The sequence below is a fragment of the Rhopilema esculentum genome, chromosome 3 (assembly GCF_057945365.1).
Source record: "Rhopilema esculentum isolate cy_ngs chromosome 3, ASM5794536v1, whole genome shotgun sequence".
Taxonomy (NCBI): Eukaryota; Metazoa; Cnidaria; class Scyphozoa; order Rhizostomeae; family Rhizostomatidae; genus Rhopilema; species Rhopilema esculentum.
Genome location: NC_142817.1, coordinates 159,680 through 184,685, shown reverse-complemented (window position 1 = coordinate 184,685; position 25,006 = coordinate 159,680). Strand labels below are relative to the sequence as shown.

Here is a 25,006-nt window from a genome sequence, read left to right as displayed (position 1 = left end):
TCCCAGAACCCCACTATGTTGTAGAATGCGCTAACCTCTCGATTTTCTTCACCGTCCCCCTTTTTTCCAAGAAGCTATGAGTTTATGACGTACATAAAAGGATATTCGTTTTGACATGTCGTTCAAGGCAGCGATACTCAATTAATTAAAGTATTGCATGGACGTAGCATTTATATAAATATACATATTTGCTGGATAGATACCCCCTAGTCTTGACAGCCCCCCAGAATCATGTCTTGAAGTGTAAAGTCCGTCCCACCTCTTCGCCCTGTATCATCACTCTATTGATGTAGCCCCACCGATTAAACGTAATTGCAACTGACAAAATATTGAAAAAGTTTTTGGTACTACAAGAAATTTGAAAATGGTACGAAATAGCGAAAACATATACTTTCGTCCGAGACTCTCCGTAATAAAAACTTCGGATAATGACCGAGAGTAAACTGGAAATTTATATCCACTGTTTATGGTCAGTCTTTATAAAATTATCTATTGCATTTTGGTCTTGCTTTTATACAGAATGTATATGGGTATTATATGTGGAACGTTCTTCAAATTCTGTGGGCAACTGCAAAGGCGGGCTCCTGGACCGTCCATGCCTGACTGGCTCCCTTTTATTAGATGTTGTGAAAAGTAAGAAAGCTGACATTAAGTAACGCAAGAGAGTTTAGTTATCTCTTGTCTTTAAAGTCGACAATGTCTTTAAAGTTCACAATGTGGTTGTTATTTGGGCTCAAAACGCTTGGAAACTTCCATCTTATGAAAGGAATGCCCCTCTTACTCCAGCCTCAAATCAAAACGATTTTAATCGATTGAAACAAAATCAGCGTCCATCAAGGGTTTCACATCGCAGTCAGCTTACTTTAAATCAAGTTTAAGCGCAGATGCATCTCAAGAAGAAGGCAAAATAGCAACACATATCACAACAGCATTTTTCTATTTCATAACATCTTTTAACTATGAAAGAACATTTATTCATATCTAAAATTCTCCCAGATTCAAACCTTATATCACGTCCGGCTAAAAATCTTGCAAACCCTACTTGCAAGCTTTAAAGAGATGGTGAAATACAAGCATATGAAATTGTACATTTCTAATTTATAAAGAACGCAACGCAGGTATTCACAAACGGACGTGCATAGAGCGATATTGATCGAATGAAATGAGTTCCCTGTTTTGCGAAATACTCGTCTCACTGTTGCCAGTAAACCATCAGTTGCTAATTACTGGACAGCAAGAGGACATGCTTTAGCCTCAACCAGTCTTTCAAAACATCTCTATATCCGTTAACATTCGCTTAAATTTTGAAAATGACTATAATTCATCTTTGGCTTCTGCAGGAGTTTCCTTTGTTTCACCTTCGACAGTGTCCTCCGATCCGTCATCAACCTTTGTTCCTTCTTCCTTCTTCTCCGAGGTTTCGCTCTCTTTTGCAGCGTCATCTTCCTTTGTATCGTCCTTCGACTCGTCATCTTCTTCATCAGAAACTTCCTCAGTTTTTTCCTCCTCAGCAGGTTCTTCTTCCACCTCAACTGGGGCATCTACGTCAACACCGACACTCAATCGAAGCATGCGTTCAATGCGCTGTGCAAAGTCCAGTGAATCCTTAAATACAAAAAAGAATACAAAGAATGAACCCTTTGATGCACTAAGCCAAACCAGAACGTTCCACCTAGCGCTGGAATGTAAAAATGGGAAGTAAAAATTCAAGTATTATAAGTGATGCTACAATAAATAAGTAAATTCCGATTCCTTTTCAATTTCAAAATAAAATGTTTCAAAAATCTATGTTACTGTTGCAACTTGAAAACATTTAGCTTTAAAACAGTAATTACCTGGACAGTGTAACCAGATCGTAAAGTTGCAGTCTCGAAAAGAACTCTGGCCAAGTCACCGGCAGTTTTATCTTTATCATCTGCTGTCACACGCTTTAGCAATTCTTTTACCAATGGATGGCCAGGATTTAGCTCCAATGTTTTCTTTTGTGTGGCATAGAAGCTGATTAAAAAACAATATATACTTTGAGCTCGTTGTAAAGCATTAAAAACTTAGTGAAAATGAAAGTTAGTTTAATTCAGGTTTTTAAGGCTCATTTTGGAAATGTTATCGGATATATTAAAACAAGGATGCGTTTATCAACTCATTCATGCACTTACTCGTGTGAAGGATCCTTGCTTTTGGCATAAGCTTGCGATCTCATGATTCTTTCCATATTACCTGACCAACCATACGAACTAGCAACCAAAGCACATGGAGACTGGGTCAAGCGATCAGAAAGAGTAGCCTTCTCAATATGGTCTTTCAAGGGTTCATCTTTTAACCACTTTAGGAGTGGTTCAAACTCTTTTTCTAGAGCTTCCTTCTTTTGTTTGGCTTTCTCGTCCTCATCACCCATCTTCAGCCCTTCTTTAGCAACATTTTGGAACTTCTTTCCTTCAAACTCTGGCAGGCTCTACGGAAAATTTAAAAGTAAATTTTAGCTCCTAACGAATCAGGGCTACCAAAAACATATGCATATTTTACCAAATAATACTACAACACAGTAAATAACAGGAATGTTGAAGCATTGCACAACTGTCATAGCCCTATTAACTTTCCAAACTATTAACTTTCCAAAAAATTAATAAAAGGAAAAATCATGTTTTGTAGTTTAGCCCCAAATAGTGTAGCCCTAATTGGGGTAACATTTTCTGCACATATCCATCAACAATCCTGGTTCAGGATTTTGGAACACAGAAAAAGGCAAAAGATGATCCAATCGAATTTTAGATGTTGAATTCTGCGACATTTTATCTAGAGGACAGTGACAGTGAAACAAATTAACCACACCTTTAAATCATGGTCAGTCTTGATACCCATAAATTTTTAAAACAAAGCATATTTAATTAAGTAGACAAAGGAATATTACTTTTGCAAGAATTGTGGCTCACCTGGACACAATATTCATCAATTGGTTCAGTAAGGTACAAGACTTCATAGCCCTTCTTCAAAAGCCTTTCAACAAATGGTGAGTTCTCTACTTCATTCCTTGAAGTTCCTGCCATGAAATAAATTGTATCTTGTTTTTCCTTCATTCTGCCAACATAATCAGCTAAACTTGTGAACTTGTCCTTGGAATTTGATGAGTAGAATCTAAGCAGCTTGGCAAGACGGGTACGGTTGGAATGATCCTCTATAACTCCCAATTTAACACTAAAATTTGAATATGAAATGTAACAGCTATTTTTTGATTCAATATAGCTCATTTTATACATGTAATTTGATTGCAAAAAATAAAAAATAAAAAGCCTTTAATACAGATGGGACATTATATGTTGCTAAGAGCATAAAACTAGATGTATTAGCTTTGTACAGCAATATTTCTGCATGAAAAAATTGTATCGCAAAGAAACAAGACAATGACAATAAAATTATGCACTGAATAGCATTGAACCTCTGTAGAGATGATTGAAAATAATCAATTTATCTGACTGAAAGTACTATAAATACATACTTTGTGCTATATTCCTTCCAGAAGGTATCCAAGTATGTTGCATCTGGGATTTTCTTTATCATGTCAAGAGCCTTTCTTACGAGCTTCTTCTTGATAACCTTAAGAAGTTTGTGCTGCTGAAGAGTTTCACGTGATACATTAAGTGGAAGGTCATCTGAATCAACAACACCTTTGATAAAGGACAAGTACTTGGGCATCATGTCCTCAAAATCATCAGTGATGAAAACTCTTCGCACATACATCTTGATGTTTTCTTTCCTGTTTCCATAGTCTTGGAAGGATCCAGATGGTGCAGATTTTGGTACAAAGAGAATGGATCTGAAAGTTACTTCACCCTCAGCTGTAAAGTGTATCTTTGCAAGTGGATCTTCAGTGTCCTTTGGAATGAATATACAGCAAAAGATATTTACCAAAGGCACACATACTTTCAATTTCAGCTAAAGTGCAGCCTTGTGAAATTTTTGCATCTTCATTGAAAATGAACACTTTTCTTACATGAAAACTTTTACAAAAAAAAAATTCAAACCATATATGTATCAAATTAAATGTCTGAAATGTATTTTAAATATATCAAATTATATACATCAAATTTAACGGTCTGAAATAACATTTCCATCTATGAATATGATATAAATATAAATAGCTATTTCACGTAATGCGTATTTCTGTGATTTCATTTACAAGTTATTATTATGCACCATCCTGTGCTGCAATGATGAAAAGTTACTGACCATACCTTGCTGATTGCCTTGTAAAATTCATTGTATTCAGCATCATTAACCTCTTTTGCTTTCCTCAACCAGATTGGTTTATTCATATTGATCAACTCCCAGTCCCAAATCGTCTTCTCTACCTAAAACATATAAAGTTACACATAGAAACTTATCCTGGGTTTGTTGTAATAAGTTGAACATGTTTATTTGTTGGTTTATTATAACCATACAACCCTATCAAGCAATAATTTTCCTAATAAAAACTTTCAAAATTAATCTGTACTTATTTCATAAAAAATAGCACTGACAGCCCTTGAAAAAACCTTTTACACTTTTTAAGATATTTTTAAGGGCACCCTTAAGCCGAATCTCCAATAGAAAAACCTTTTATGCATATCGTATCAAAATACGCGTTTACAGATACATATGAATTTTGGAGCAATTTCCATCACAAAATTTTAGACACTGAACTGAATGAAAGATGGCAGCTGTATTTAGCAGAAGAACTATTATACTTTTATTGTTAGAGAAGAGTTTTACCAAAAAGAGAAGGTTCTGGGTAAGAAAACAGTTAACAGATCAAAAATCTAAAGGAAAGTTTTATCTTCTTGTGCAAGATATGCCTTCATACAACCAAAAGTTCTTCTTTAGATACTTCAGGACGACTCTACACCTAATTGAATTTTTACTTGCAAAGGGAATTCATTGGTCTTAGCAAAAGACTTTGTGTTACTTTGAGATACCTGGCCACAGGTTTCTTCGACAGAACTGTGACCTTGAGCCGCCATCTTGATTTCAATATCAATGCCCAGAGATACAAATGTGGATTGGTTGTTTCATGGCTTGATACAGCATAGTAGGTTAAAAAAGTAGGATCGGCCATCACACTTTTTATTTATCAAAGGTGTCCCAAAATGTTTTCAACATTGGTGTAAAAAAGTGTATGTATACAACAAGTTTGGCAAACACCCATTTGGCACTTTTTAGCATTTGATTGAAAATGAAGTTTTTTAACTATTTCTTTATTCACATGGCAGAAAAGCAATCTTTTAACTAGGCATGGTATAATTTTTTGCTGCCATTACCCATTGATTTGATCTCAGTCCTTAAGTAGATTAACTGAAGTTTGTCTTGAATTCATATGAATTTCAGGTATATAAAGAAGCTTTAAATTCCAGACTATGATGATTCAATGATAGGAAAATCACAAACCTTCTTTGTCTTAGGCTTCTTTTCTTTTTCCTCTTTGTCTTCTTCTACCTTGGCATCATCTTCGTCATCTTTCTTTCCCTCATCCTTCTTCTCATCATCCTTTTTGTCATCAGCTGCATCATCCTTCTTGTCAGCCTCATCTTCTGGAATTGGCTCTTCTACTTCTTCTGTTTTGCTTGTCCACAAAAATATATTGAAGTTGATAAATTGTGAATATTTTCTAATCAAATCCTTAACAGTGTTTTGTTCCAAAAAGTCTCTGGCTTCTTCCTTGAGGTGCAACCTGCAGAAAAATTGTCCTTGATCTTAAAAATGAATACATACAGTGTTAAACAGCTATAAAACGTTTCTTGTGCCATTTTGATAAAATCCGCAACCAAATAGAGTCACATGACCAACAGCATTATTTGGCAACTCTTACCTTAACAGGAGTAATGTTCTCAGAAAGTTTCAACAATGAGCTTTTTTAAACAGCTCTGCTTTATAACTGTTGTGTGTCTTTAAAAAATTTGAAACAATATTTTCCTTTACCTTTAAGCACATTGTCTAAACTTTTAATGGAAGATTTGAGAACAAAAAAGAACTTACGTGATTTGTGTCCCTCTTTTCAAAGTGTCACCACGTGGATCTTCAATGACAGAGAAAGATGAAGCATCTGATTCCCAAATGTATTGATTGGAACCATTCTTCTTTGATGTAACAACAACTCTATCAGCAACCAAGAAAGCAGAGTAGAAACCTACACCAAATTGGCCAATCAAATCTGAAGCTTGAGCACCCTCTGTAGCAGCATCCTTTTTTAACAAAAAGTTTCAAGTTAGTGGATGTGCACAACATCTTACTTTCGTGTGGCAATCAAAAGACCAATACATTAATCATCAGACAAAGAAAACTTACCATTGTTAATTTGACACAATGTAGACCTAAAAAAGGTTCAAACTTATTTCCAACTGCTGACATGGAAATAAGTTTCCACTGTCTACCTGCCAGTAATTAATTAAAAACATAATTGCTAATTAACAACTACAAGCAATTGACCCTACAGATACCACTAGTGATATAACAGCCAAATAGTATAACAAAGTAGTTTAACAGTTGCCAGATGATTGGATAAAGCATTAAACTCATAGTTGCAACGTAGAAACTGTAGGTATATTTCATGTATCATTCAAATACTTGGTAAGTAATTTTTAAAGATACATGCAAAAACAAAGATAAGATATAATGCTTTGAGCAAATAAAGATGTTTATATATATACCTGCAAAAGGTACCTGCAAAAGAATGACACTTATCATGAAAAGTACTTCGATAAATGGACCTACCTGCATTTTTTGCAAAAATTCACTTGTACCAGATTTAGCAATAGTTCCAAGTTGATTAATCAGATCATCTTTTGACATACCAATTCCAGTATCTGTTATATGCAGCACGTTATTATCTTTGTCTGCTTTAATTCTAATGGAGAGTTCTTCCGTAGCTCCAAGGGCTGCTTTGTCTGTGAGGGACAACAATCTTATCTTGTCTAAAGCATCTGAAGAATTTGAAATAAGTTCCCTCAAGAATATCTACAAAAACAAGAATAACAAAATTAATCAATTTTTTTTAAAGGCAAATAACTTATTTATCTGAGGAAGGTACAGTTGCTTTTTGAGGAGTCTTTTTTGTCTGTTGATAGCACTGAGAATTTTCTGCTCTTATCTTGTTTTTTAGATGAGGTAATACATAAAAAAGATTTGAATTTTTTCTCTGATGTTCAAACAAACTTGCATCTTGTTTTGCTAAGGAATAATTTAAGAATAATAAAAGATTATAATTTAAGATAATAAAACATCGAGACTTGGCAAAAAGTTAGGTTTGCCATATATGATGAAAACCCCTTGATTCAAGATGCTTTGAGATTTGGCCAACAGCTTAAGTTGACATTTTACAATATTTTATAATATTGGCTGCTTTACACATCTACATCCCAGCAAAGACCTCAGTTTGTTTCAATTTAAAAATTTTCCAGTGACATATTTTTCAAATAGAACAAGAACTGCTATAGAATAGCCTTAATATATATTGTTTTGTATGTATAGAAGAATATGGTATTTTTATGATACCCTACCAAAATGAAAGTTAAACCTAAGGGTTTGATTGCTGACCTCTCCAAAAGAAACTTACTTCTTTGTTTTTGTATAAAGAGTTGATGATAAGTTTCATCATCCTATTGACTTCTGCTTGAAATTCATGCTTTTCAGATTTTTCCCTCAGTTCCTTCATTTGAGCAACACTAAGTCCATCTAACTTGATTGCCTCCTCTTCACGTTCAACAACTTCATCGTCTGTTTTTGATCCATCTCTGCTTTTTCCTGCATCTTCCTCAACTTTAGGAAGATCTTCTTTGTTTTCTTCTGGCGTCTCTCTACTTTCTTCTTCACAAGAAATCTGATCTACAAATTCAGCAAGACTTCTACATCAAGAAAATTCGACGCTTTTTAGGTACATTATCTACTTTACCTGAAATCAGGAATGAAAGATTAAGCTGCTAACTAAATGTAGGCAACGATTTAGATTTGCTTTCAATGAAACAGAAAGCTTCCGTGAAAAAACAGCCGGCTTTAGACAAATAACCAGTTAAGTTATTACTATAATCATATTTATTGAAAACCAATAGGATAATTGAATGCTAGTCTGTTTGTATGAACGAACCAGTCCTATGTGCTTGTAAAGTAGGAAACTGAACATATGGCCTAACAAGACCAAGTCCCATGCATCATATGCCCTCGCTGTTCACGTGAACAAGGTTTTTAAATTAAAACTGTTTAAACATTAAAAGTAAAAATGGCAAGAGAACTTACTTATGAAACTGAGTGTTAACAAAAGGCCTACTATAACTGTCCACTTGAATCGACCCATTTTTCTGCGTCCTCTAGTGCTGTGTATCCTACCCTGTAATCGTCAAGTGACAAAGAGGCCTATCTTTTAAAAGAAAGAAATCACATTTCGGGGAACCCTGCGACTTCATCTCGTGGATTCGAATGATTGGTCAATGTTTTTCAAAATAAGACATGTTATCCGCTGATTGGTGGAATTTAGTTCAATGGAAGAATTGGAGAATTCCTCGATCTACTTGCACGCCTTTGATTGGCTTAAACATCCGCGGTCCACACTCGACAAAAGACGATTGGTGGTATTTGAAATAGACGCTTTATAAATTATAAATTTTTCACCTTAAAGTTGATATATAAGGAAAATACAAACTCAGTATTTTCTCCATCTGCTCAAATGAAAAAACTATAGGTATTCCTGAGTTTTGTTGGATTTACACATATAGAAAGTATTTCCAGTTAAAAAGGGGATATCGACAAATCTCGTTTTCAATTAAAATGCTCTCTGGATTCAAAATGGCGCTTATCAGTGAATCGTGGATGAAACAAGAACAGAGGTGCTAAGGAAGCATTTTCCTGCTGCCATAGTCATTTCATTTACTTTAGCTTCCTACTATCGATTTGTTTTCTTCAAGACCACTGATTTAGATACGATCATTTGGTTTCCCTTTTAAATTAAACATCGACGATGAATGCTGGAAATATTCTCCTTTTGACTACAATATGGTTAGAAGCATATATCACTGTATCACGAAGTGACATTTCGACGAAATGCACAGTTTGCAAAGATATGACAGATAATTTTTTAGAGGTTTGTTCTAAATTACAATTTTTGATTTAATTATGGACGGTTAAGGTTTCATGATATTTTAACAACCCAAATAGTTTTCGTCATCATAGTTTCATCTTGATATTTTAACAACCCAAATAGTTCTTGTCATATCAGTATCATCATTTTATTTATTATTTCTGATTTCATTTTTCTTCGTAATTCAAGCCGTAGTATTCAACAATTCAACGATAATATTAGGCATTGTCATAATAATGTTATTTAGGGAATAGTCTTACCTAAATAAGATTATTTTGACAAAGTGTCTTACCGTAAGATACGAATTATAGTCTCATTAATTTTTTTTATCAAGATAGTAGCTAATGACGCCTTATTGTTTTTGGCCAGATGCACATGCTGACTGGTGCTTGTACTACAGACTACAGATTCATTTTGTATAGAGGCTAAAATTTGTTTCAGAGTGTTTCTGTTTTGCTGGCTATTTCCATTATGCTGTAAATGTTTGTGAAAATGTATGATGGGTTGGCGCAATGGGCAGTGGCTGTGTTTGAATTTGCGACCCATGAAAATTGATACATACAAAATTTGCTGAATTTGAAGAGGTTGCAGCTATTAGTTGCATTACCATGGAGTAGACCTCTTCAAATTTTCGTCACTAGCTGCATAAAGACAAATACCAAATGTGATATTTGCAGCTAATTCTGATCCCAATTGAATCTTGCAACTAGGAAATCAAAATATGCACAACAGAATGATAAACTAGGCACAGTATTTACTAATATTTTTTCAGCCATACCTGTAGTCTAAGGTGATGAATCGATTACCAAGTAGAAACTTTTTGGCTCTTCTAGAAACAGGTGAGGATCCAGTAGACACAGGAAATGCTTTTGATTAGAATGAATAGCTATTCATGCAGTTATTCATGCAGAGAGGAGTTCAACATGAGAAAACAATTTTTAACTTCTCTGTTTCAATGGAGCACTACCTGACTCAATAAATATAAATTGACAGGTAAACACAGATTAAGACTAGATTTTTGTATGATGCTATGGCATTCTGCTGAGGACTGAATGCAGGGATTGATAGCTGAGAAGGAGGTTATGCAGGTCCTATTTGTTGCAGGGTGTGTCCACAAATTTTGAGGCCAAGCTCTCGAGAACGCCAGAAAATAGTCAAAATTTAATTGTAATCTTGCTAATGGCTCGTGTTAAACCACTCTTTTTGCACCTATCTACTCAAAATTTTATATAGAATCCAAAAGTAAATGTTTCCAAGAAATATTCACTTAGCATTTCTGGGTGACGTCATCTTTCTGATTACATGCTGTGACATCAAAAATTCCACATTTGTTGGTATGACTTATTCACAGATTCAAACAATTTTTCAGGCTTAAATCAATCAAACACCACCAGAGAAAGGGTAAAACCATTTTTGACCTTAAGATAGGAAATTAGGTATGAATTTCAGAAGCAGAAGATAAAATTATGTCATAGAATGCTATTTTCGAGTACCTTCAACATCTGTACATTTCATCTTCTCTCAGAAATTAAACTTCAAGATTTAATTAATTTTATTTGACATCTCCTTTATTTTTTTGGGACATCAGCTATATTCTAGAAGGCTACAATGATTCTTAAAATGGTTGGATGCATGTAAATTCCATAAAAATTCACATTAGTCCTCGTCGTCTGAGCTATTTAAGTGATCAGTCTGGAAGCTGTCAATATTTTTGCTCCCCTCACACATGCACATGTCAGTGAATGACATATTTTGCTGTTTACAGCTAAATCAATTTGTAGTACAATTTTTCTTGCATTTGCAGCTTGTGAGTTGTACTAAGGAGGTGGGAGCAATGTTGTTTACAAATCCTATCGGTTCGAAACCATCATTCTTAGATTTCCATCTAAAGTCACATGGATCTAAAACTGGTTGCATTGCAAGGTCTGAAGAATACCAGGCGACTGCTTCTAACGGTCTGTTCTGAAGTGAACAGATAGCTGATACTGATCATCTTGGAGCTTCATGAAGACTTTAAACCGAATACCCTTTATCCTTTCTGTAAAACTTTCCAGTTGTGTCACATCCAGTGAGGGCATGAAAAAGCGATTAATTCTTTTGACTTCTTTTTCTAAGGGCAAAGAATACATCTTATACTGAGATGTTCCTTTGGGGGCTCATAGAAAACGTTGTTCTTTATGAGTAGCCGGTCAGCAAATGAGACTAGAATGACTAGCACATCTGTATCCGGAGAATGTATTTACATTTCATGATCTTGTTTATGTAAAGAACTGGCAAAGATTGTGTGCCACACTAATAGTTTGTCAGCCTCTTCAAGATTATTTGACCTGCAACAGTCAATGTTACCTATTGTCTTTCCATTTGCTCTGACAAGAAACTTCAGGCTTGGCTTACTCTTGAAATGATCTATCGCTTTTTTTGGCAAGATGCTCCATCAAGCTCTTTTTCGTTCGCTCACTTGACAAAAATTTGGTCATTGAGATCCTCTGAATGTTGGTTTTGTCCTAATTTCTGAAATCAATGGCTTTTTGGTCCCATTTGCCTTTCTTGAAGGTATTTTGCTTCAACAAACCATCTTTATAAGTATCAAATACAAGGTGAATCTCTGATGCTTTTCTAGATACAAAATCAACTTTTTTCAAGAATATCTTATCTTCAACTGTCTTAACCCATGATGGCTTAGGAGCAATTTTCTGCACAATCATTATTTCAATCAATGATTACAATGCTTTCTACCCTTCCAACGATTGGAACAGATTCTGTCCCTGATCAGAACAGATTAGGGCATCCTGCCATGTCGTCTATAGTTTTAACACAACTGGGGCAATCAACATCCCCTTGCTCCAGCATTTTCATTGTATGAAATGCCAGTCAGACCACCATCAACTTTCATCAAATTATGGATCTGCTCACTGGCATGGTCTACTCCTATACTAGTGAAAGGAATCCTCCTTTTTTGAACGCTCTCGATGCTTTCACTCTCGATGCTTGTTTAAATAAAAGAAGCCTTTCTATCATGTCCATGTATACTTTGATGGCTTGGAACATTGAGTTAACAGATTTTTTCTTTGTCGAAACTTTTCATTATTGATATGAAGTGTTACCAAATCGGGGTATTCCTTTAAAAGCTTGTGAAATAAAGAAAGTACATTTTGTACATCACCAGGAGGGTTGCTTCGTGAACTTTAACAGCTCTCTTCATTATTGCCAAGTATAAATCTGAATACGTGGTATTTGCAGAAAATGACCAAGACGGAAAAGCATGGTTTTGGTGGAGGAAACACAGACTGGGAAGAATCTAGACTTGGTACATATGCAAAGAGGTAGAGAAAATCAAAATTTTCTGAAATTTTATGACAGGAAATTTTAACCACTTTTTCGTAATTTTTCTTCATTTGAATATGTTATTTGGAAATAGTTGGCTTTTGGCAAAATAAATTCAGAAAACATAATGTAATTATTATCAGGAAACATCAGGAAAACATCAGATAGTTCACCTTTTGACATATTTGCCATAGGCAGGAATCCTTTTAAAAAATATTTTGTCTTTAATATTCATAACAATGTTAATAAAAATATTGATGTTAGTTAATGTCACATTAACAGTGTATTTCACATTGTTCTGCATCACTAAACCTTCAAGTGTTCAGAAGACTGTTGTAAACATGTTAACTGGTTTTTTCCATCCAGTTACAACAGCCAATGGTGCCTGTGCCAGGGGGGCAAAGGGGACAGTGACCCCCTTTCCTTCCCAAATTGAGCAATTATCTTGGTTTTACTATTCTTTTGTCCTTTTTCTTGGCCCTTTCACCCTGTTGCCCACTTTCTTGCAACAGCCAATGTCATATAAAAGAGAATTAGTGTATTAATTAAGATTTTTTCTTCAGAAAAAGCTTTTGTTTTTATATTCTGTAAAATAATTTCATCACTTCTTTAGTGAATCAAGGCTGCTTGAAATATTAGATGAAGTTTGTATTAAAGTGTCAAAAGAGGTATTTTTGCTTAACTATTTATGGATCTGTTACTGGTGCATTGTTGTTGAATTTGATGATGCTTGAATGACTGAAAAATGTCTTTGAAACTTAATGATTGTAATTTATTTTTTCAAGTTTTTTTCAAGCTAGCTACCTCACTTAATCTTCAAGTGATACTCTGTTAATTCATCCTGAATCCGGTTGAATTATTTGGTATTAAAAATATGATTGAAGCTCCTTATTTATCATTATGTAAATGTTTAGAAATTTCTCTGCTGTTTCCTTATGAATCTGATTTATTGGGTAAAATGATTACTTGCAATATTTTTGCATAAACTAACTCATCTATCTTTCAAATTCTCAAAATCCACTGTTTTCTGTTATAGTCAATTTGCCATGCAATGATTGAAGAATATGAAAGTGATATATACTCTTGGTGGTATAAAAAGTATGTTTTTGTATAATCGAAAGCATTTCAGTTGTAATAGTGACAAAAGAGTGACAAAAACAATTGCAAGTGAAGATGCCAAATAAACTAAGCTAACTTGGAATACCTCCATTATGTTTCAAAAACATTCCAAGCTGGTATGCTGACACCATTTTATCAATTGAATCTCAATCATGGTGGGAGGGGGTTGTTTCACTTGGCTTGCGTACCTCATGTCTGTCAAAAATGTCATAGAGAACAAAGGTGGCACAGAACAGCAGAATCAAAGTAGAATCAAATACTTTTTGTCTGGCGCTCCTCTGGCAAAAATTCTTAAATATGCTATGTTTCTGCTTTCTGTGATATGATAATTTTTGTGGTACCAAAGGCTTATTTGAAGACATATTTTTGACCTGGCTTCCACATTTCTATATTGCATTAACTTCATTTAATCTTGAAATGCAATCTTATATTTAACAAAGATCTATAATCTGTATGTAAATATTTCAGTGAACATATGGGAGTATGATTTTTTCAGGACAGAAGAACAACCTAGTTTGAAGGAGTATTTATGCACTGATAAAATTAAAGGTACAATAAAACAGTTATTTTATGTTCTGCTATATCATTTACTTTCACTTCTTAGGAATCCTTTTTTTATGCTATGTGTATCATTTTATAGGTACATTGAATAAATGAATTTTTTTCCTCTCTAGTTTGTTGTCCTGAGAACACATACGGCTCTTCATGTAAAGGTATTATTCAGTGTATTGCCAAATCCATTTTTAACTGGCAATTTTTCAATTTAGTACAATGTCAACCTTTAAGTCTGGACCCTTCATTGGTTGGTTGATAAGGGCATCCAGAGGGTTCGTGTTTATATATGAACTGCACATCAAGTTAATTGCTATTGATTTTGATTATAAAAAAGTTTCTGCATCTGCCTGGGAAGCTGGTGATAAACTGATATTTCCAAAAGGTATTTTAATAGTCTTAAATAGTTTAGGGCTTTTTCTATATTGTTCTTAAATGGCATGAATAAACTTTAAATATATATTTTTACCCTACCAAGTGGGACTTATGATGATTACAACTTGTGCATGAATTTTTGAAAAAACCTTTCTGCGTTCTTGATATAAATCAAGTCAACTTTGCAGTTGTTAATTTGTGGTTAAGACATCAGTTTGATACAAATTGTCATATTTTCATTTAGAATGTCCTGGTGGCAAAGTGACTCCATGTAGCGGTCATGGAAGCTGTCAGGTAAGAGCTTATTGGTTTAGACAAACGTTGAGTGTTCTTTCTCCTTCTATAGATATGATGTTTCTCTCTTCATGTTTTCACCAATCAATCAGCTTTCTAAAAGAATTACATGCTGACCATGCTTTGTCCCTTTATCCCTAATTTAGAAAATAAACCTGACCTAAGTTATTATCGTGATGTGTTGCTCTAAAGCATCTTTGTTTTCATAATTTACTGTGTTTTTATAATTTCATACTTGTTTGTTTTATTGAATATATAGTTGCTTTAATATGTTGCACCATTTCTTGATCTGTTAAATGAGCTAGACTACAGTACGAAATCTGCTTTTATTTGATAAAGTTTCGGCTGTATCAACATTTTCCTGGTAAGAATTTGCTTATTAGCACAGGCTGCACTCAATAAATAGGCTATGTATTACACAAAATATTAAAAGTTATTGTGAACTGAAAGAACGATATGACTTCAATTCGTTTTTTTCAAACCATGTTGGTACCTTCTCTTTCAAGCCACAAATTTATCAGAAGAGTGATTCATTCACTAAGTAGATCGTAAGATCCGTAAATTTTTTTTTGTTATTCTGACGTTTTATCTTCATGAAGGGTGCTGGAACAAGAGGAGGCAATGGCAAGTGTAGTTGTGACAATGGCTACGAGGGGGATACCTGTTCTGAATGTCAAGATGGTTATTACGATGCTGGGAACACTACGTGCAAAAGTTAGTAGTTCCAAACGTCTATCGATTTCTTCGTTTTTATACAAACCTGTAGTATTTATGTCTGCTTTCTGAATTCTGAATCGGGTGATCATTGAAAAACCTTGTTTGAAAGTTGCAAAACTTTGTATTTTAGCATGCCACGAAGCCTGCAAAAGTACTTGCACAGAGGCAGGTACAAGTGGGTGTGATGATTGCAAAGACGGGTGGCTGAAAGACCCAGAGGAAGGCTGCAAAGGTATTATCCTGGTAAAAACTTGATACAGGTAGAGACAAATAGCTTGAGCCATTAGAGCACAGCAACTCGAATGGAGTAGCAGACTTTCGCTTGTGAAAATTAATGAGAAATGAGAGTCAGACAAGGACATTTTTCGTGAAGCTCCACCTATCGCTCTTTTAATATTTTGAAGACTTTAAGAATTTGTTGGTTGTACCTGACATTCAACAGATGTATTTTCTTATCATAGATGAGGATGAATGCGAGAAGTCTCCGTGTTCAACTAGCGAATTCTGTGTTAACAGTGTTGGATCGTATGAATGTGAAGGTATTTGCATTAACTTGGTCGTTAGAATTTATATGGCTAAAAAATTCCTTCTCTGGCTCGGTGTTAAATACAACACTTTAAGTGATAAATACGAATACAGAGTGCAGGCAAATTAGTAAAGTAAAGGTATTGTATCGTCGGATGTTCTAGAGCTTTGCAGTAAAGGTATGCTGTGTGAAAATCGCAGGGAAATCAACTTAGTCAATGACTGCACAGTCAGGTTTTTAGCTTTAAAAACGGAATCAAATCGTCATTTCCAAAAACTGAAGTTTGATCACTATAGAGTATAATGCTGTAGAGTCCATGTATGACCAGTTTGAACTTCTCTTTTTATAAAATTTCTGCTGTTTTCTTTGCAGCTTGTGATGGTGCTTGTAAAGAGAGCTGTAAAGGCCCAGGCTCGGCGAATTGTGTGGAATGTAACCAAGGATACTTAAAGAACGGAACCGGTGGATGTGAAGGTGGTGTATAAGAACTTTGTTTTGGTCAGCATTTTTTCTTTGATCTGAAAGGTGCTTTGAGAGAATCATTAAGTGAGATATAAACCGAAGTTAAATGTTTTTGTTTCGAAGGAAGAGAAATGTTGGTTTAAATTAATTCGTCGATATGTTTTGTTTATCTTATTTTATATACAGCACATTTTTTCATGTGAATATCTTCATTGCTGTGTGAAAGCTCTATGGAGGCTCAGATACAAAGGACTTTTATGGGTGTTCATTTTTATGCAAATTCAGTTTTAATTAAATATATAGCTTTTAATTTTTTTTGGTATTTTGCTAAATGTTTAGATATTGATGAGTGCTCAACAGAAAATCTTTGTACTGCTGGGACCTACTGCCAGAATGCTATTGGATCATACAATTGTGAACGTGAGTTTTCACTATTTGAAAAGCTTTGCTGTGCAAGAAAACCTCAAGGTCACTAAAAGAGAAGGAATAACCGGCATTTAGGATCATTATGATGTAGGCAAGAGCACTACCAATTCCAAAAACAACAGGTTTCTTTGTTGAAATGTGCAGTTACTATAGACAGGCTTCGTAAAATCTTATGTTTTCAACACCAACATTTTTTACTATATAATCAAATAGAAAACGACAGATATTTATTCTCAAGAATTAAAATTCCAAAAGTAGGTTTGGATGTGAACATAATTGCAGTACTTACTTTGATACCTAAAATGGCGAATATTCAGGCGCATATTTTCCCTGGTACTTTCTTAAATAATAATAATATAAATAAACAATTTATTTAGAGTTGGCAGAGAAAATAGCGTTTAGCTAATTAAATCCATTTTAATACCCAGAATGGTTTACTGATTGGTGAAATGCGGCTATTCAGGCCGCTATTTTCCTCCGGCACTTACTTTAATACCAGAATGGCTCACTGATTGGTGAAATGTAGCCATTCAGGCACACATTTTCCTCTGGTACTTACTTTAATACCCAGAATGGCTCACTGATTGGTGAAATGCAGCCATTCAGGCACATATTTTCCTCTGGTACTTACTTTAATACCCAGAATGGTTTACTGATTGGTGAAATGCGGCTATTCAGGCCGCTATTTTCCTCCGGCACTTACTTTAATACCCAGAATGGCTCACTGATTGGTGAAATGTAGCCATTCAGGCACACATTTTCCTCTGGTACTTACTTTAATACCCAGAATGGCTCACTGATTGGTGAAATGCAGCCATTCAGGCACATATTTTCCTCTGGTACTTACTTTAATATCAAGAATGGCTCACTGATTGGTGAAATGTAGCCATTCAGGCACACATTTTCCTCTGGTACTTACTTTAATACCCAGAATGGCTCACTGATTGGTGAAATGCAGCCATTCAGGCACATATTTTCCTCTGGTACTTACTTTAATATCAAGAATGGCTCACTGATTGGTGAAATGCAGCCATTCAGGCACATATTTTCCTCTGGTACTTACTTTAATACCCAGAATTGCTCACTGATTGGTGAAATGCAGCCATTCAGGCACATATTTTCCTCTGGTACTTACTTTAATATCAAGAATGGCTCACTGATTGGTGAAATGCAGCCATTCAGGCACATATTTTCCTCTGGTACTTACTTTGATACCCAGAATGGCTCACTGATTGGTGAAATGCAGCCATTCAGGCACATATTTTCCTCTGGTACTTACTTTAATATCAAGAATGGCTCACTGATTGGTGAAATGCAGCCATTCAGGCACATATTTTCCTCTGGTACTTACTTTAATACCCAGAATTGATCACTGATTGGTGAAATGTAGCCATTCAGGCACATATTTTCCTCTGGTACTTACTTTAATATCAAGAATGGCTCACTGATTGGTGAAATGCAGCCATTCAGGCACATATTTTCCTCTGGTACTTACTTTAATACCCAGAATTGCTCACTGATTGGTGAAATGCAGCCATTCAGGCACATATTTTCCTCTGGTACTTACTTTAATATCAAGAATGGCTCACTGATTGGTGAAATGCAGCCATTCAGGCACATATTTTCCTCTGGTACTTACTTTGATACCCAGAATGGCTCACTGATTGGTGAAATGCAGCCATTCAGGCACATATTTTCCTCTGGTACTTACTTTGATACCCAGAATGGCTCACTGATTGGTGAAATGCAGCCATTCAGGCACATATTTTCCTCTGGTACTTACTTTAATATCAAGAATGGCTCACTGATTGGTGAAATGCAGCCATTCAGGCACATATTTTCCTCTGGTACTTACTTTAATACCCAGAATTGCTCACTGATTGGTGAAATGCAGCCATTCAGGCACATATTTTCCTCTGGTACTTACTTTAATATCAAGAATGGCTCACTGATTGGTGAAATGCAGCCATTCAGGCACATATTTTCCTATGGTACTTACTTTAATACCAATATGGCTCACTGATTGTTTAAATGCAGCCATTCAGGCAGATAATTTCCCCTGATACTTACTCTAGTACCCAAAATGGCTCACTGATTGGTGAAATGCAGTCATTCAGGCACATTTTTTCCCCTGGTGGCCACCCTAGCCCGTTGATCATCATTCCATCATATAAATGCCATCATTCCATCATATTACCCAAATGATAAACAAAACTTGTTCGGTCTTCAAAACCTTTTCCTTTGAATTTAGTGAAAAAAGATGCTCTTCAGTTCCATCGGTTTTTTATGTTTACATCTGGCTATTGTTTTATTGATGTTTTTCTTAACTTGATAAACCTCTGCATTTACATCTGATTGATTTCCAACTGCTTTTATCTTTTAAAAGTATCTTTTTCTTTGAAGCATGCCATGATTCTTGTGAGTTTGAATGCACTGGACGTGGGAACACGGCCTGTAATGCTTGTAGAAATGGATATGAGATGGTTGATGGTGGATGCAAAGGTTCCAAATTATCATTTTTACTTTAAGTATTAAAACATTAATTTAACCATAGTAATCAACGTTGATTGTAATATAAGCCAGCGCAGACAATGCAGTCAGGCGATGCACAAGGATGCATATAATCTTATGAAATCCTCTGATAAAATGAAATGTTCCAGTTTTTTATCTCACAGGCTTCTCTTGCTAAACAACGCTGTTTTCATTAGTTTGCTCAGCCACTTAGGTTAGCCACAACTTCACTTTCAAATTTATTTTTAAGACATCGACGAGTGTGCTGGAAAAGATGGTCAATCTTTGTGTACAGATGACAGCCAATACTGCAAAAACACTGAAGGAGGATTTGAATGCGAGTGTAAGTCCAGCTTGTCTTAATACGTCAGTAAGCTGCTTTCACCCTAATCCTATTTTATTTGCCAAGTCACAGTTTTAAACATATTTTAAAAGTATTCTATTTGTATTTAAATCAATTTTTTAACAGTCTGCGACAAGTCATGTCAAAAATGCATTGGTCCTGGTGAAAGTAGCTGCGTTAAATGTAGGAATGGATTTGAAATGGTGGAAGGCAGTTGCAAAGGTCAGTTCGAGCCTTCTAATTCAACTTCTTAACGATTACTTAGCGCGCGCATGATTAAAAATCATTGCTGTTACTCGCTCGTTTAAAAAGACTATTGTTCTAGGAGAAGTGACAAATGTGCATAATTAAAGTCTGTCTCTCTGTCATGTCTGGTTACCTCCCTACATTCGACAAAAAGATGCCTATCTTGGCAGGAAAAATTCGTTACTGACCGATGAAATATGGATCCTTGCTATGAACAATGTAGTATTATATTAAATAGAATCAATAACATTTTGGTATATTATGAGAACATTGTTGTTTTTATGACGATTTTCTAACTCAACCATTTATCTTATTCCACACAATCATAGAAGTTTAGTATTTCTATAAAAGTAAATACATTTCTTGCATCTTTATTCGGTTTATGCAACAATGCGTGTCATTAAGATTTCTTGTGAGCTTAAATTTACTTAGGAAACTGTTGATGTGTAAAAAATCGTCATGAGCAATTTAAACTATGTTTTGTAGATGTGGATGAATGTTTGACGAAGAATGCTTGTAACAAGCAAACTGAGCAGTGCGAAAACACAGATGGCAGTTACAAGTGCTCATGCAAAACTGGATACAAAAAGAAAGAAGGGAAATGTGTGAAAGATGAAGGTAATAAAATTGTTAAAAAGCGAAAGAAAAATACTAAAAAGCACCCTAAGAGGGAAATGGATCCAATTGAAAGTCTGATGAAGGAAGGTCAATTAATAACAGAATTTCATCTTAAAATTGGTACATTAATGTTTATTTTCTTTTTCGGCGCAGTTTATTTTTTCTTTCGGAGAGATAATTGGTTTGGCATCGCAATAACAGTTGTAGTTTTTGCGATAGCTATTGCGACGTTTCACAGGGCGCTTTCTAATTCAAACGCCTTTGGGGAAATGTAGTGTAAAGTGTGCTGCAAATGGCTCTTGATGACACATGGATTGCTCAACCCAAGAACTTCCAACCGAGTATCAAAGCACAGCAAGTGTTATTTTACCCACTATGGAGTGTTTAAGTTGTTCTTTTAATTAGCGTCATAACAAGCTCGTGATAGAATTGCGTATTCATATCTCAAATGTGAAGCTCATGTATATTGTAAAGATTTACGTTAAAAGGAAGAACATTAAATTTTTGAATCGTATGATATGATTAATCAGTAACCGTACTGTACATTGCAAGCTTACGCAGTATAAACTTAGATTAGATAGAATCTTAAAGAAAATAGTTTTGCCTGACAAAAAATAGCGTGTTGCAATGTTAGAATAAGGAATCGTCATTTCAAAATATTGAAAGTTTCAGGCTGAAAAAGAGCAAAGGAAAACCTTAATTTTGATGGAAGATGGTTGTTGAGTGAAAAATGTGTTTAAAGCTCTCGTAGCTTTAGACCATTTTGGTACTTTGAATTATTTCTGCAGCTTGAATAAAGTAAACTTTCTTAAGATGTTGCGTATTAAATTTCTTTTCAGTTTATTTATAAATATACAAGTGATTGCGTTTTTTGTGTATTGGTGTGACATATGGTGTGACTGTTTTATGGGAAAACCCTTGAAAATCCTTGTAAGAAGACAAAGTCCTATAACTGAGTTTCGTTTGTAACCGTGTTTCATTTGTTCTAATCTCTTCCCCCATCCAGATATTGAAGATGATGATGTTGACAATGAGGATGACCACGATGAATTATAAATAGAGAAGAACATTGAAAATTAGAGAGAAGTTGAGCTTAGATGTTTTAAACACAAAAATTGTTGCTGCAATATCCTTATAGAATCGAAAGGATGTCTATTAACTATCTCGCGAAAAACGAATTTCAAGCAAACTAGATTGTGTCTTTATTGGTGTTTCTTTTCCCGAGCAAACTTGATCTAGGTTTATTATAGCACTACGTCAAAGAAAGAAAATTTTTCGATATTTAACTACCCATCTACATTAAGAATTTGCAAAGTCACTTTTCACTATGAAATTTGATAAGTTGTCAGAAAACATGTCCATTGTCTTTAGCTTTCGGTTCAATGTACTTTTTGGCAATTTTTATGGTATATTGAATAAATAATTGCAAATAATTAAGTGGTAAGCTTTAGTCAGATAAACTTAATTTATTGAATCTTTTCAAGAACACTTTTTTTCCTACTTAGTTCAAGATGTTTTATTTTCTGCTTGCCATGAACAGAGTCCAGAAAATTTGTCAGCCTGCCTCCGGCCAACAAATGCTTACTAAGAAAATCAACCTTACTCATATTTAATGGGTTCAGAATAGGCTTGGTTAAAAAATTTGTGTGCTCAACCAGTCTTGACACCCTCCCCTTGCAACTCTGTTTTTTTCAAAACATTTTAAAATTTTTGTAGCATATTTTCAGTTATAGATTTTGAGAAAGATGTAAAGTTAATGTCAATTAATAAAAATAGTGTATTCTCATTTAAATATAAACAAATCATAAAAAGGTCATGCTTGTATTTTACAGTGCAAAGCAGTTTTGCAAACACATTCATGTTAAAAAACATCTGATTTATAAATATTACTTGATTATTTTGATTTTTCGTCTGACTATATTTTGAAAAACAAAAGACAATTCGATTTCTTCAACCTCCTCCAGTTTCCAAATTTTTGACCATCTTCCTCGATTTCTTTTTGTTTAAACAACCTTCCACCGGCTAGTGGCCGTGGGGCCGTGATGTTTTCCTGACTCTGACCATGAATATTTAAGCATAGCTGGGGCAACGAAGCTGCCCATTGTAGTGACAAACTGGTAAGATTGACAAATATGGACTTTCTGTTGGCAGCTGTACTTTCTTAGGTGGAGGGATAATAGTTAACGATAGCATAAGACATGTCTCGACGTTATGTATTAATGGACTGTTATGTTTTATGTGACTATTCCTGTTTTAGTTAATTGTGACTAAATTACTGTGTGAATCGTTATGAGAAAAAATTTCGTGTTTGCGTTTTCTCATTCTTCTAATTTCGCAAGCGGCACTGATTCGTCAACCTCAACAGTCACGTGCTCGCGTTTCTGATTGGCCTATTTCGATCCACAACTGGGTATATGTATTTCCTAGCGTAGAGTTATTGACCTATGTTCTGACGTTTGAAACTCTGAAGAGTGTCAGACGAAAAGCTCTAGTTTACTCAAATGTTTGCTTTTTTCAAAGCCATTTTCAATTTTTTACCACCAAAGGGTTGTCTTCTACTTTCACAAAACACCTTATTTCCAGACCTTCCAAGACTCACGCATTTTATGTGAGACACACGCATTTTGCCCTTAACTCACGCTCACACGCATCAAGGGAGATATTGCCCCCTGCTTTTCTCAAAACTCACTCATTTTCAAAATTGAAACTTGACAGGTCTTTATTTCCCAATAGCCTTTTCGAATCCACTACACTCTTTTTTTAAGAACCAGTAAATTTGAGTTCAGGCTGATTGTTCTTAATTTTTCCGAAAATCTGAGGCTGGATTGTTCTTGATTTGTTCTTAAATTTATAGGGTATAAGCAGTTCGATTTCTAGCTTTTCGTTCTGGGGAGATGTTCAGGCCTCTTCTGCCAACAAAGTGCGTAGAGACAAACTTCATTTGCCGCCATGTTTTAATATTCACCGAAAAAGCACCCACACATGGCTAAAAATCCTCGTTTTTTAAATAAAACGTTGTTCAAAATTTCATTTTATAGTAGCTCAGCCTTAGCTTGTTCTTAAATTGTTCTTAACTTTTGACCAGTTTTGAGGCTCGTGTTCTTATAAAATAGTTCTAATAAAAAAGAGTGTAATTTATTGACATCGTTCATCTGTTCTCTTGTGATTAAAGAAGTTTCAAGCGCATATTCTGTGTCAAAATAAACACTTTCAGACTGTTATCGTTACTGCAAAAGGAAACAGGGCCACAAGTCACATGCGCGTGATGAACAATTTCAGTTGTTGGAATTTAAAATGGGTACAGCTCTCTCGTCTTCTCGTATTGATAATTTGCTTCTCCACAGAGACACTGATTTTGTTTGCCCAAACCCACTTCTGCATTCCCAAAAGGTTGTTCGATTTGGAAATGATCTTCATTTTGTGATGATCATTTGTTTAGTGAAGTTGAGCGAAGTTTACAAGGGACATCCCGCGTGGCAAGACGCCAGTTTGGAATAAAACAGTTTTTTGTAGCCGTGTTTGTCGTACGCACTGCGAAGCTTTTGCATTGTTTGATGTTTTATGAGAGAAAATGAATAATAGAGGTTCTTTCTTCAGTCTTATCGCCATATTTCTTTGGATAAAGGATGGCGATACAAAAAACAAAGGCCACTTTTACGGCTAGGATACTGCAACTCGCAAGGAGCTGTTTATGGAAATTTGCCGAAATGACACTAAAAAACCTACCTTACTGATGTAAATTATGAGCGAAAAACTTTATTAAAGTTTGCAGGACAATTTTGGAGTAATCATTTTGTTGTAGAGTATCTAATTCCATCTATATTCGCCAAGAGAAACGGAATATCTTTGCCATGATTGAATGAAGCTTCATTTCCTTAGCATAGACCAAATTAACATACACTTTTCGTTTCGATAGTCGCTACAAATGCTGATATATAGCAATTGAACATTCCATGTTCGGTAAATACGCCCAAGAAATACAATTTATCGAGCTTGACACAGGCTAAAAACTCACAAGGTCCCGTGCATTTGGTTTGTTTACAATTTAAACTTTACTCAAGATTTTTGAACCGAGATCTGTGCAGGACGCAGTGTTGAAGGGGATCTTGTATAGGAATTTGCTTTCTGTTTGTTTTGCTGTTTGTTATCATAAAAGACTTCAAGTACAATAAGTGGATAAAAATACGAATTTGATGAAACGAAGAGTAAGAAAATACGTTTTAGCACATTGGTAACAAAGTTGACTGTTAAAGATTGAAGAAGACACAGAAGCGTACAAGGAGATGAAGCAAATGTCTCACTAAGGCATTCTAGAGATTTTGGGTCACGTAGTAGAGACTGGAAAACAGAGAAAAACCCTTGTAAACTTTTGGATTCCCACAGCTACGGCGCCTGC

The 25,006-nt window shown here is 35.0% G+C and overlaps 2 protein-coding genes across 3 annotated transcripts; one reads left to right on the top strand and one right to left on the bottom strand.

Moving 5' to 3' along the window:
- Nucleotides 1-920: 920 nt before the first annotated feature.
- On the bottom strand, nt 921-8,413 carry LOC135692628 (endoplasmin homolog). Its single transcript, XM_065210825.2, has 11 exons — nt 8,260-8,413; nt 7,583-7,851; nt 6,742-6,984; nt 6,007-6,212; nt 5,419-5,701; nt 4,230-4,346; nt 3,494-3,870; nt 2,931-3,192; nt 2,157-2,452; nt 1,836-1,998; nt 921-1,605 (listed from the first exon to the last, which is right to left on the bottom strand). The coding sequence occupies exons 1-11, from the start codon at nt 8,315-8,317 to the stop codon at nt 1,315-1,317; spliced, it is 2,565 nt and encodes an 854-aa protein (XP_065066897.1). The 5' UTR covers nt 8,318-8,413; the 3' UTR covers nt 921-1,314.
- A 147-nt stretch (nt 8,414-8,560) lies between these two features.
- Nucleotides 8,561-22,114, top strand: LOC135692631 (cysteine-rich with EGF-like domain protein 2). Of its 2 annotated transcripts, XM_065210830.2 has the most exons (17): nt 8,567-9,100; nt 12,338-12,420; nt 13,035-13,089; nt 13,458-13,519; nt 14,037-14,089; nt 14,215-14,253; nt 14,712-14,761; nt 15,361-15,475; nt 15,609-15,710; nt 15,940-16,017; nt 16,377-16,478; nt 16,806-16,886; nt 19,296-19,394; nt 19,654-19,746; nt 19,873-19,968; nt 20,479-20,610; nt 21,617-22,114. In XM_065210830.2, exons 1-17 carry the CDS (start codon nt 8,978-8,980, stop codon nt 21,664-21,666), a joined length of 1,413 nt encoding a protein of 470 aa, XP_065066902.2. In that variant the 5' UTR covers nt 8,567-8,977; the 3' UTR covers nt 21,667-22,114. The 2 variants fall into 2 exon arrangements, with proteins under 2 accessions (XP_065066901.2, XP_065066902.2); XM_065210829.2 differs by lacking the exon at nt 21,617-22,114 and having other exon boundaries at nt 8,561-9,100; nt 20,479-21,610.
- The last annotated feature ends 2,892 nt before the right edge of the window (nt 22,115-25,006 follow it).

Excerpts from the sequence above, each read along its gene's own strand:
- LOC135692628 (XM_065210825.2), bottom strand. The coding sequence starts at position 8,317 with ATGGGTCGATTCAAGTGGACAGTTATAGTAGGCCTTTTGTTAACACTC. Across the intron at positions 4,347-5,418 it reads AGAAGCCTAAGACAAAGAAG|GTAGAGAAGACGATTTGGGA; the intron begins GTTTGTGATTTT and ends TATATGTTTTAG. Across the intron at positions 1,606-1,835 it reads GATCTGGTTACACTGTCCAG|GATTCACTGGACTTTGCACA; the intron begins GTAATTACTGTT and ends TTTGTATTTAAG.
- LOC135692631 (XM_065210829.2), top strand. The coding sequence starts at position 8,978 with ATGAATGCTGGAAATATTCTCCTTTTGACTACAATATGGTTAGAAGCA. Across the intron at positions 9,101-12,337 it reads TGACAGATAATTTTTTAGAG|AAAATGACCAAGACGGAAAA; the intron begins GTTTGTTCTAAA and ends TGGTATTTGCAG. Across the intron at positions 15,711-15,939 it reads CCCAGAGGAAGGCTGCAAAG|ATGAGGATGAATGCGAGAAG; the intron begins GTATTATCCTGG and ends TTCTTATCATAG.